At 40.5% G+C, this 12,605-nt stretch overlaps 1 protein-coding gene across 2 annotated transcripts in view; it reads right to left on the reverse strand.

Annotated features, from left to right (window-relative positions):
* Window positions 1–12,281, reverse strand: part of ALDOB (aldolase, fructose-bisphosphate B) — a 28,317-nt gene extending 16,036 nt beyond the window's left edge. The window contains exon 1 of one of the 2 annotated variants that reach the window (XM_073021812.1): window positions 12,177–12,281. In XM_073021812.1, the coding sequence (XP_072877913.1) occupies window positions 12,177–12,250 (74 nt within the window). In that variant the 5' untranslated portion in view covers window positions 12,251–12,281. The remainder of the gene's footprint in view (window positions 1–12,176) is intronic. The other variant, XM_073021813.1, reaches the window with a different exon arrangement.
* Window positions 12,282–12,605: the final 324 nt, after the last annotated feature.

The raw sequence follows: 12,605 nt of genomic DNA on the forward strand, positions 1-12,605 counted from the left end.
TTGATCAAGGCCTCTCCTGAGGATAGTAGAAGGACAGACCAGGGAAAGGTCCTATCAGCTCCCTTGACTCCACTTACTATCTGATGGTATGTTTCCTGGTTTCCCCAGTTTCAGCCGGGCTCATTCAAGCTCCTGGTACCTGATTCATCAGACCCATGTGACCAGCTTTGGGGCTATGTGAGGTTTCATCCTCTATGATTTTTGGCAAAGGAGGATGGAGGAACAAGAGGTGGATGGTGATGAAAGAATAGAGAGTAAGTGTAATGAAAGTTCTTGGGAGTCAGGGCGGGGGTGATCAGTACCATAGCTAAAACATCCTACCTGCTGAGAGATGCTACTAGTACTAATTATTCTTGTTATACAACAATAACAGCTATCCTTTTTTTGAGAGTCTACGATGTACCTGGTTGTTTTCATAAATTATCTCCAATATCAGCGCCTCTCTGAAGAAAGGCTTATTACCCCCATTTTATGCATAACGAAACTCTCATTCAGAGAGGGCAAGTAACTTGTCCAGAGTCACAGTACAGGTAGCTGGAGAGTCTGTCTCATTCCAAGACAGTGTTCTAAAGCAGAGCTGCTTACATTTTGGTAACTGCAGACTCATAAATTAGCTCTTTCCCTATTGCCTTCTCAGCAGTTTATAACCTTGGACATTAAACCTTCATTAATCAGGGAGGAATGATTTGCGTCGGCAGACGTAGGTGTCCTTGGTGAGCTGGGCATGGCTCCACGTGAACAACAGCCTGACTAGGAATGTCAGAACAGCATAAGTCCTCCTGCCCCGAGTGCTGCCACTTGCTGCTGTTTCTGTAGCATCAGCGTTTGCCCACCTCTGGGGCTTGATGTGCAACCGAAAGTCAAAGTTCAGGAAAACAAAGCTAAGCGTTTACTGGACCTTAGAGAAACAGCAACTCTTGACCAACACACACTGCTTGCAGGGCTTTTGTTTTTATTTTTACTTTTTTTTTTTTTTTTAAGTCTCCTAACACAATAAAATGTTCTAAATTGAGTATTATATACGGAAACAGCATTGGACTTGAAGGCTGTGAAACACTGGGAAATTCTTCAACCTTGGTCCACAGTTCCCTATCTGTAAAATGAACTAGGAATGCCTCCATCAGAAATGTATTATGAAGCATGAATGAAATAATATATGAGGGGCGTTTTGTTCAGAATAGGTTTTCATTAAATAGCTAGATCTGAATGCATAACTCTGGTTTAGAGGCCTTTGATTGTAAGATCTTTTAATAGGCAATATGACAACAATACTATTTATGATCGTTACAGTCAATACTTCTAACAATGGCGTTGCTTATTCTCTACTCCCTGCCCAACTCTAGATATTTCTTCTGGTTTGAGTGTGGTATCTATAAAAGCCAATCCACAGACCATGTGATAAATGTGTTATTAATGCACAGCATGAGGTCTGAGTCATAAGCAAACTTGTACATACAAATAAATCTCACATATTATAGAGTTACACTTACTGCAGAATTAGCAATATTATAGACAAATAACTTTCATAAAAAGAGACCACATTACATAATGCAACTGGAAGAATCGTGATTGGCATTTTAAAGCGTATTTTCCAAACTGTGGTACAGATATTTCCTTATCATATTGCAATCTGCTTTGGTGGTTGGAATAGTTTCAGGACCCCAAAATCAGTAGTTATTACTTTGTTCTAGAGATAGAGCTATGTTTTCTCAGCATGGTTCTTAAAAGTGTTTTGCTGTTATATGTATAAGGCATTTTGTTAGCTATGGAGACTTTTTAGAGGATATGAGGTGAGTAATACTGGCCTATTCTCAAGAAATTTGCATTCTAAAAGGAAGAGAAGATTGAAGTTGAGAATCAAACCAAATCAAATCAAACCAAATACAAAAATGTATATAAAAACACCCAGAGATTGTTGTTGTTGCTGCTGTTGTTAAGTAACACGAAAGAAAAGTCCTGTGAAAAACCCAAATATTTGAGAGTTTTTACAAGGCCAAGTCAATTGATTCAATCTGTCAGACTGTAAGACCTACAGGGGTCTGGGGTAGTAATGTCTTACCAATGTTTCCTCATTATCCAGCCCCATGCCTAGAATACATTAGACACCTAATCAACTTTTGTGGAATAAACGAATCAGTAGATATATGAGTATCAATATGGGTGTATATTAGTATCAATCTCAGAAAAGTCTAGAGTAACTGGCTTATAATTCTCATCCCAGAGAACTTTGAAATAAATAATAAGTAGAGTATGAACACTTCTTTCTTCTAAAACTATACTAGGTTCTGAAAGCTCTTCTATCATTGTTCATTTGGAATTTCACAGGCATCCAGGCTGTAGTGCCTTGCAATGGTACACAAGAAACACAGCCTCCCTACTTTCAGCAAATTCTGGTACAACATACACAACACAAAATTTACCATCTTAGTCATTTTTAAGTGTTCAGATTGGTAGCATTAAGTGTATTCACATTGTTGGGCAACCAATCTTCAGAACTCTTTTCATCCTGCAAAATTAAAACTATACTATTAAACAACAGCTCTCCATTCATCCTCCCCACCATCCCATAGCAACCACCATTCTGCTTTCTATCTCTAACAATTTGACTATGTACCTCATGTAAATGAAATCATATAGTTGTCTTTTTGTGTCTGGCTTATTTCACTTGGTACGATGTCCTCAAGGTTCATCCATGTTGTAGTGTGTGTTCGAATTTCCTTCATTTTTAAAGCTGAATAATATTCCCTCGTGTACTGCATTTTGTTTATCCATTCATCTATTGATGGGCACATGGGTTGCTTCTACCTTTTAGTTGTTGTGAATAATGCTGCTATGAACATGGGTGTATAAATATCTTTATTTAGACTCTGCTTTCAATTATTTCATGGTTTTATTGAGATAGAATTCACATAGTATACAATTCATCCATTTAAAATGTACAATCCAATAATTTTTTAGTCTATTCATAGAATCAGAGTATTAGATGTCAGTTTGTGAGAGATGTGGTAGGTTTTTTAAGATGCTCCAAATCTGACAGTATAAATAGTTTTAAAGCACCAGCATGAAGTCCAGGAGCAACAGGCAACAGTTGTCCAGGAGCAACTGCAGCAGATATGAGAATAAAACAGTCATGGGTCCCACTTCATTTCCTTGTGGTAATTTTTTTAGATGCTTTTCATCACTAAGATATTTGAACTCTGTGTATTCTAGGAACACTAGAGTGCCTTGTATATTCAAGTATCCAGGGTAAGTAAATTTAAGAGTATCCAAATTCTGGGGCTTAAAAATACCCCTTTGAGAATAAAGAGTAAAGCTAATGCTTGAAGTATGTTGAAGAACTGGACTATTTCCTTGTCTGAGGAAATTTGGATGTGCAGTTTGGATGTTGCAGAGGCAGAATGAACAGGAAATAATTTCACACTCAGTGACGAGGATTTAGTTGACAGGAAAGAGTTACACAGTGGTCTGAAGTGTCCACCAACCCCCCGTTTCCCCATATGTCTTTGAATTGGGTTGTTAACTGCCTTGTCAGTGTTTTCTCTTTGCCTTTTGCTCAATCATCTCAAAGTTCAGTTTTTCCCTATCTAATCAGGTTGTCAATTACCTAGGTCATTTATGACCCCCAACACAGTATTTATTTCACTCTTCCTTATAACAACTTTTCATAAACTCTTTCATAAAATTTTCATAAAACTCTTTGGCATTAAGGTGAGATGGCCTTGTGCTAGGGAGGAAAAACCTCTAGATAAGGAGGCATGAGTTGTCTGGATGCTGAGTCCGGTTCTGCTGTTGACTGGCCATGGGGCTGAATAAAGTCAACTTCTCCCAGCCTCCCTTCTCTAATGTGTAAAGTGGCCTGATAATACCACTACTGCCTCATTTTACTGTGTTGCTGTGATGGTCAAACGATATCATCTAAATTGGTGCTCTGAAAACTATGAAGACCTACATAAGTGTAAAACATTATAAAGCGAGCATTACACAGTTGATGCCTGTGTGTGTACATACGCATGCTCGCACACACGCACATATGCATGCATACACAAGTTTGAGAATCAGAAAACAAGGTTTTAGCCCTAGCTTTGCCTTGATGACATTGCCCACTGGAACGTATTTCCATTAGTTGAGCACTTACTGTTAGGGAGACTTTTCTGGGCTCGAGAATGTGTCATTTAATCTTCACTACCTCAGCAGGGTAGGCATTGTTTTGGAAAGGAGGGAGATGATCTGGTATCTTCCCCAAGGTCCCACCATTAGTAAGCAGCAGGGTAGGGACTGAAACACAGATCTATGACTCTTAAGCCACCCAGGGCTTTGAACTCTTATCTATACAGCAAAACGGGGGTCTCTTCTAGCTATGATATTCTATAGTCTTTGCTGTCCAAATTGTGTGTTTTTGAGATATATGGTTACCCTAGAAAAAAGAAAATAATTTTAAACAGTAATATAATAAACTTAGATTAGAAGATAAAATGTTTTCAGGCTGGGTGCTGTGGCTCACTCCTGTAATCCTAGCACTCTGGGAGGCCAAGGCGGGTAGATCAGCTTAGCCAATACAGTGAAACCCCATCTCTACTAAAAATGTAAAAATTAGCTGGATGTGGTGGTGCACGCCTGTAGCTCCAGCTTCTTGGAAGGCTGAGGCAGGAGAATTGCTTGAACCCAGGAGGCAGAAGTTGCAGTGAGCAGAGATAGGCCACTGCACTCCAGCTTGGGTGACAGAATGAGACTGTGTCTAAAAAATAATAATAATAAAATAAATAAATAAATAATAAGAAATGTTTTCTGTTGAGAAGTGCTGTTTGTATGGATTATTTCTTGACTCTTAGAAACCTTCACAATGCTGGCATGCACGGAAGAAATGGGTAGTTCTAACATCCTGCCTCTTTTTCCCCAGCTATTTGGATTTCCTGCATCCCAGTTCAGCACCCTTTAGGAATGAAGAATGCCAGCCTGACCAAATCCAGAACTACATTTTCCTGGAAAGCTGGCTAAAAGTCCCATACTCGCAAGGGGCAAGCAGCCAGTAGCGTGTGCAGGTGGCAGGCCAGTCAGTGGCCACCTCAGTGCCACCTGCTCTCACACGAAGTGAAGAATGGAGCCACTCCACTTCCCAGGTTATTAATCCAGTCACCTGTAAATTCAACTCTCTGCCCTTCAAAAGGTCCAGCTATAAACCTTCTCGGGGCATCAATATAATTTAGTTATTAAGAATGTGGACTTTGAAGTCAGATCAAACTTGTTTCAAATTCCAGCCCAGAGTTTTCAGGCTGGGTTACTTTGGAAAAATTCTCTAACCTTTTTGAACCTCAGTTTCCTCCTCAGCAAAATAATAATAAAATGTACCCTACAACATTGCTGGAAGATTAGGTTGAATAATGAATCAAAGCATCAAGCATATGCCTAGCAAAGGTAAGTACCATATAAATAACAGGTCCTGTGATGATCACTGTCACTATACCTTTCTCCTTTCCACATTCTCCACATCCCTCTCTCCCTCTCCGTCACTAAAGAGAAGTCCTTTCAAAAGTTTTGCTCCCACAGTATTCAATCTCATTATCTCCTGTGTCCTTCATCTGGAATCTCTCCATCTCACTTCCACCCTCAAAAGATGTCTCCATTTATTATGTAGAAAATGAAGCTGGACCCTGAGTTCATCTCAGAGGTTGTATACCTGCAGCCAAGAAGATTACCCCTGTAGAAGACAGTGGGGAGCTGTAAATAAAGACTTCATCCCCTGCTACATAAACCAAAGGTGGGTATAACTTACACTCAGAAAAGATGGAAAGAAGCAGAAGCAGGTTTGAGGAAAATAGAGAAAATGGCAATATTATTTGTGGAAAGTGTAAAAAGGAATGAAGGAGGGAAGATGAATACAGAGATAAGGCCTTACACCCATGTTTCCTGAGTTAGAAGCAGATTGGGCAGCTGGAAGACCCAACCTGTCAGGCATGCAGACAGCTGACCTCGTTAGCAGCCCTCCATCACATCATTCAAGGTGTGTGGCTGGCCTGCACCAGAGCACGCCTGTCCTCCGTGGCACAGCTGACTCTTAGGCGTGCTAGATCCCCCACTGGGGTGCCAGATGGAGGTGTAAATAAGAGGTTGGAACAAGTTATCTCTGTGGCAAAGTGCCCAGGAAAATTCATCCAATTGCTGGCACTCCAGCAGGAGGCTGCATGCCGAGTGATCATGACCAGGCAGCAGATGTCCTGGCTTCCTTGGAGGGGAGAAAAGGAGGGTATTCATGCTCTTTCAATTTCTTTCCTATCCCAGTCCCAGGGCAGGCCTGCCCTTTTTGCCACTCCTTTTAATGGCTCTTCTTTGGGTCATTTGCTAAGTGAGAACAGAGACCCTCTGATCCTAGGGAGGAATGGAAAAGCTGTCAGTTAAAAAAATAGGAAGAATGGAAAGGCAGTCATTTATTTTTTAAAAATTACGTTTTTTTACCATAAGACCCAGGAATTCCACTCCTAGGTATCTACCAAAGAGAAATAAAAACATACATTGACGTAAACACACACCCTAGTGTTCATAGCAGTATCATCCATAACAGCCCAAAAGTGGAAACAACCCAAATGCTCATCAACTGGCAAATGGATAAACAAAATGTGATATATCCATACCATGGAACATTATTGAGTCATAAACAGGAATGACGCACTGATACAAGATACAACATGGATGAACCTTGAACACATTATGCTAAGTGCGAAAAGCCAGGCACAAAAACTCACATATTGCATGATTCCATTTATCTAAAATATACAAATCCACAGAGGCAAAAAATATATTAGTATTGCCTAGATCAGTTAGGGCACAGGGAATGGGGAGTAACCGCTAATGTACCCTGGGTTTCTTTTGGAATGACAACATTTTTCTAAAATTAGATAGTGGAGATGCTTGCTCAACTTTGTCAATCTGCTGAAGACCATTGGATTTTGCGCTTTAAATAGATGAATTTTATGATACGGCAATTATGTCTTATACAGCTGTTAAATAAATGAATAAGTGAAAATACAATAATTATATCCTGGGATGTTGTAGTCAGAGGAAACAAGCAGCTAACTCTTGCTCACAGTGTGTGACACTGAATTTGCCAGTCATTTCTCCAGTGCCCTCTCCCCTCCTCCAACCCCAAAGGCATGGTCTCTGACATCTTCGTTCTCAAGATGCATGTACTCCCTTATCCATCCTGGACCTAGGAGGGAAGCTGCCTATAGAGATTCTGCAAAAGTGAGGGTCCCTTTTGACTCAGGTGTAATAGGGAAGAGAAGGCAGGATCACACACAGGTATGTATAGCTCAGATCTCAGCTGGGTTCTCCTTGCCTTTTTAGATCCAGAAAGGGCTGGCTCCAATCTTCATTCTACAACTTCCAGAAAGTTCAATGCCTTCCCCTAATTTGGGGGAACTTCCCAAGGGAGTTATGATATTAAAGTCACTTTGGCTCAGAGCTTCTCATTTCACTGACTCAGTTCAGTCAAGTACCTGGCTCATCACAGCAGGCCCTTGTACCAGCCCTGCCAGTGCCATGATGGGAAACTTGGCTCCCTTTATTTGATTTCCATAAAACCCCAAAACAAACAAACAAACAAACAAATTTCACTTTCAATAAGCCTTTATGTAGACATAACTAAAAGTTTACGAAGAGAAATGGGAATTACATGGTGGCAATAGATCCATTTAAAATTGAGCCTTAATCCTGTCAACTGATCACAGGAAGAGAAAAAGAAGAAAGAAAATAAATAAAATTGAGCATTAGTCATCCTTATTTGTAGAAGTCCTTTGAAATACCCCACCATGTATGAGACACCATGTATGGTGTGTTTCATTCACTGCTTCAAACTCTGCTTCTCTTCTCTCCTTTCTCATCTCTCCTCCTCACCTATTTCACTCAGAGATCTGAGTTACTTCTTCTCCCCTGGGCAGCAGTCTTCAACTCATCTTTATACTTTATATTTCCAAACAGATCAATGTACTGGCCTATCGGACAGGGCTATCTGTTCTGCTAGCAACAAGTTGACTCACAAAAACATTTTTCTTCCTTTAACACGTTCCATATTCCTTAAAAGGCACTTTTGGTATTGCATCACAATTTTAGTTTCTCTTTTAAGTATATTCCAAAGTTGTGTTGTGAGGCTACAGGAGAGGCAAAAGGGAGTGCTATAAATGAGTTCAGAGAAAAGGCAGTCTCTTTTCCTCTGAGACTGCAGGAAAGAATCAAAAAAAGGAAACTGCAAACAGGTTGGGAATGTGTAGAGGGTTTCCGCCCCGAGATAGAACTCACAGGTGTGTTTGTTTGTAAGAAATGGAGGACGGAGTTGGATGCTGAGCTGTGATGAGGAGCAGTCCTTCTATGTATCTGTTTTCTCCCCTGCCCCTTTGCTCTGTGACTGTGGGGGTGAAATAGACAAGAAAACACCAGAGAAGAATTAACAAAGGACAAGCATTCCTTTATACCCAGATGATGTAATTTCATTTTCTTGAGCTAGACATAACCAGAACAGACACTGGCCTTGTTAGCTAATCATTGCCAGGAAGAAAGGTGAGGGAAGACACAGGTGATTTAGAACCTGAAGCCATGTTTTCAATAGACATCCACCCTCTTTAAACTGGGTTGTAAAACTCAAAGTCCACACAAGAAAAGACACACATTTGCTTGCTAAAACCAAGAATAACATTGCATAAAATTAGGTATGTATCAATGTTTTTATCGTAGGCATGTAGGAAATCTAGCCAAGACTAGAGCTACTTGGTTAGTAATATACAGACAATAAATATCTGGTGTTTTAGGCACTCATTTGAAATAAAGTAAAGACAATTTTTGAAATGGAGTAAACTTGTATCGGCTTCCACACGTGTGTGGTTATCTGCTGAGTAGAGGCTGAATGGTCTGGCTCCTTAACTTTCATCAGACCAATGCTAGGGGAGAGTCTGAGCTTCACATTCAAGAAAGCTTTGTGTTCATCTGTTTGGGTTGTGTATTAGTCTGTTCTCACGCTGTTAATAAAGATGCACCCAAGACTGGGTAATTTATAAAGAAAAGAGGTTTAATTGACTTAGAGTTCAGCATGGCTGAGGAGGCCTCAGGAAACTTACAATCATGGCAGAAGGAAGAGCAAACACGTCCTTCTTCACATGGCAGCAGCAAGGACAAGTGCCAAGCATAAGGGAGAAAAGCCCCTTATAAAACCATCAGATCTCATGGGAATGCACTCACTACCATGAGAACAGCAGCATGGGGGTAACCACCATCAATTGCCTCCCACCAGGTCCCTCCCATGACACGTGGGGATCATGGGAACTACAGTTCAAGATGAGATTTGGGTGGGGACACAGCTAAAAGGAATTGCTACAAAGGAATATCTGAAACTGGCTAATTTATAAAGAAAAGAGGTTTATTTCAGCTGATGGTTCTGCAGGCTGTACAGGCATGGCACCAACATCAGCTCAGCTTCTGGTGAAGGCCTCAGGAAGCTTTTTAGTCATAATAGAAGGCAAAGGGGGAGCCAGCATATCACATGTCAAGAGGGAGCAAGAGAGAGCAGAGGGAGGTCCCAGACTGAAATAACCAGATCTTGAGGGAACTAACCAAAAGAGAACTCACTCATTACCAAGGGAGTGGTGCTAAGCTATTCATGAGGGATCTACCCCATGATTTAATATGTCCCACCTGGCCCCACCTTCAGCATCGCCGATCACATTTCAACATGAAATTTTGAGGGGTCACACATCCAAGTCATATCAGGCCTAAAATTCATTTTGGATGTTATCACCAAATGAGTTTTACACACAGTTATTGCTTTATGCATGGATTTAAAGCATTACTTTACTAAATGTATAAATCCAATTTATATCACAAGTTTCAGTAACTTTGGTTTTGCCATTTCTTCGCTTTTATTATATTTACTGGAAACTTAAAAGTATGGAAGTAGCCTGTGTGTCCCTTGGCCTTTGAAAGGACCTGTCTTTCACCTATGCTGATTGTTTATATATATACGTATCTTATATATGAATCACACATATATATAGGTATATACACATATATCTTTATTCCACAGCAAAGGATTATAAACTTGGCCTCCAGTTCCCTAATGATTTAGCAAACAATCACTGCAAAGAAATATTAAGGGAGGATTGCTTGAAGAAGATGCAGTCCATCTAGTTAGAATGATCTCAGAGGTATCAAGAATGAGAACCTTGTATACTTGTGCCTTCACTTTTCCTACTGCAATAACTTTGCAGGAACAGCACTTGTGTGCTTTTGGTATCACACCATCTGAATTGTCTGAAGGTCATCATCAGAAAAAGGTCTATTCAATTTACTCTCGGGCTATTGTCCAACAATCTCTTTATAGGCTATGCTCTTTATGAAGTGCTCAGAGATCCCCATCTGATTGGAAAATTAGGAATAGTTGTGCTATTCTTAGCACTGTTTTATTGATTGTAGCTTTATGATGCATTTAGACATCTGAAAGAATAGATTCCTCACAATCTCCTTCCAACATTTCTTGCTCTTATTATCTCTTAATTTTCTAAACACAGTTCAGAATTATTTCACGAAGTTTCCAATTTGATATTTTGATTGAAATTATACTAAACTTACAAACAAATTAGGAAATAATTGATATGTTAGTGAAACTTACCATCAAGATAAATAATATGCTTCTCTATTCACATCTTAATTTTTATAATTCACTAAATGTTTGTAGTTCTTTTGACAACTGGCCCTGTGCACGTCTTAAGTTTGTTCTAAGAAGATTTCTGTTATGTTAAATTGGACATTTTCTTATTATATTTTTAATCTATTAATGCTGTTGGAAAATCTATTTTTTTTATTATAGGAAAGCTTGAGCCTAGAAGTTTGAGACAAGCCTGGGCAACATGATAAAACCCTGTCTCTACTGAAAATGCAAAAATTAGCCAGGCGTGGTGACACATGCCTGTGGCCCCAGCTACTCGGAGGCTGAGGCAGGAGAATCGCTTGAGCCTGGGAGGTGTGGCTGCAGTGAGCTGGGCTCACACCACTGCACTCCAGTCTAGGCAATGGAGTGAGACTGTCTCAAAACAAACAAACAGAGAGAGAAAGAGGAAAGAACAAAATAAGAAAGAAAGAAAAGAGAGGAAGGAAGGAGGGAAGGAAGGAAGGAAGGAGGGAAGGAAGGAAGGAAGGAGGGAAGGAAGGAAGGAAGGAGAGTGGGAGGGAGAGAAAGAAAGGGCAAGCAAAGAAGAAAGAGAGAGAAAAAGAAAGAAAGGAAGGAAGGAAGGAAAGAGAGACAGAGAGAAAGAAAGGAGAAAGAAAGTTGAAAGAAAGTAAAATGGGAAGGAAGGAAGGAAGGAAAGAAAGAAAGAGAGAGGGAGGGAGGGAGGGAGGAAGGAAGGAAGAAAAAAAGAAAAAGAAAGAAAGAAAGAGAAAGAAAAGCAAGAAAAAGCAAGAAAGCAAGAGAAAGAAAGAGGAAAGAAAGCAAGAAAACAAGAGAGAAAAAGAAAGAGAAAGAAAAAGAAAGAAAGAGAGAAAGAGAGGAAGAGAGGAAGAAAGAAAAAGAAGGAAGGAAGGAAGGAAGGAAGGAAAGAAAGAAAGAAAGAAAGAAAGAAAGAAAGAAAGAAAGAAAGAAAGAAAGAAAAGAAAGAAAGAAAGAAAGAAAAAGAAAGAAAGAAAGAAAGAAAAGAAAGAAAGGAAGAAAGAAAGAAAGAAAGAAAGAAAGAAAGAAAGAAAGAAAGAAAGAAAGAAAGAAAGAAAGAAAGAAAGAAAGAAAGAAAGAAAGAAAGAAAGAAAGAAAAGAGAGAGAGAGAGAGAGAGAGAAAGGCAGGCGGGCAGGCAGGCAGGCGACTGACAATCTGAAAACATTAATAAAACAGCAGAGCCGCTGCGGAGGCCGGTGCGAGGCAGCGGCGCGAGGCTCCTGCAGGAGGTGCCCTTCAGAGCCGGGTCGAGCATGCAGGAGGGAGGTGGGCTGTCTATTTAGGGGTGGGGGTGCAGGGCTAGGGCGGGGATCCTATCCCGACCAGGTCTCTCTCGTGGAAAGAGGGCGGCCGCTGTGTCTGGCTGTCAGGAACAAGCGGCTGCGAAGGAGAAACAAAACGCACAGAACCCAGAGCTCCACAGGGAGCGGACTGACCCTTTTCTTGTCCCGGACGCCGCACTAAACCCGTCACAAGGCGGCGCGCGTGTACCTGGTGGCCGAAGAGGCAGCAGCGTCCAGTGAGTTGGATTCTGGAGGCGGCGGGAGCCAACAGTTGCTGCGCATCAGCGAGCAGAGCTACGGTCAAATCCATGTGACCTTCCAAGAGCAAGCACAATTGTCCTGTGCAAATCCCAGGCGGATGTTCCAGAAAAGAGATATAGCAACATAAAAACCATATGTCTCCAGGCAGCTTACTAAAAAGTATAGTTCATAAGTAACCATAATTCTCGGCAACAGCACGGTCTGCTGAACTAACCTTACAAGTACAATAAAATGTGTCACCTTAGTGTATTAAAGCAACATATTACCAGGCTAAGAACAGGTGCTCAGACAAACGGAAAATGCATCTTTATAAAAATCATTTCCAAAATCATCAAACAGCATAAAATATTTAGACATAAACCTAGCAAATAGGTAA

Source organism: Chlorocebus sabaeus, chromosome 12 (assembly GCF_047675955.1).
Source record: "Chlorocebus sabaeus isolate Y175 chromosome 12, mChlSab1.0.hap1, whole genome shotgun sequence".
Lineage (NCBI taxonomy): Eukaryota > Metazoa > Chordata > Mammalia > Primates > Cercopithecidae > Chlorocebus > Chlorocebus sabaeus.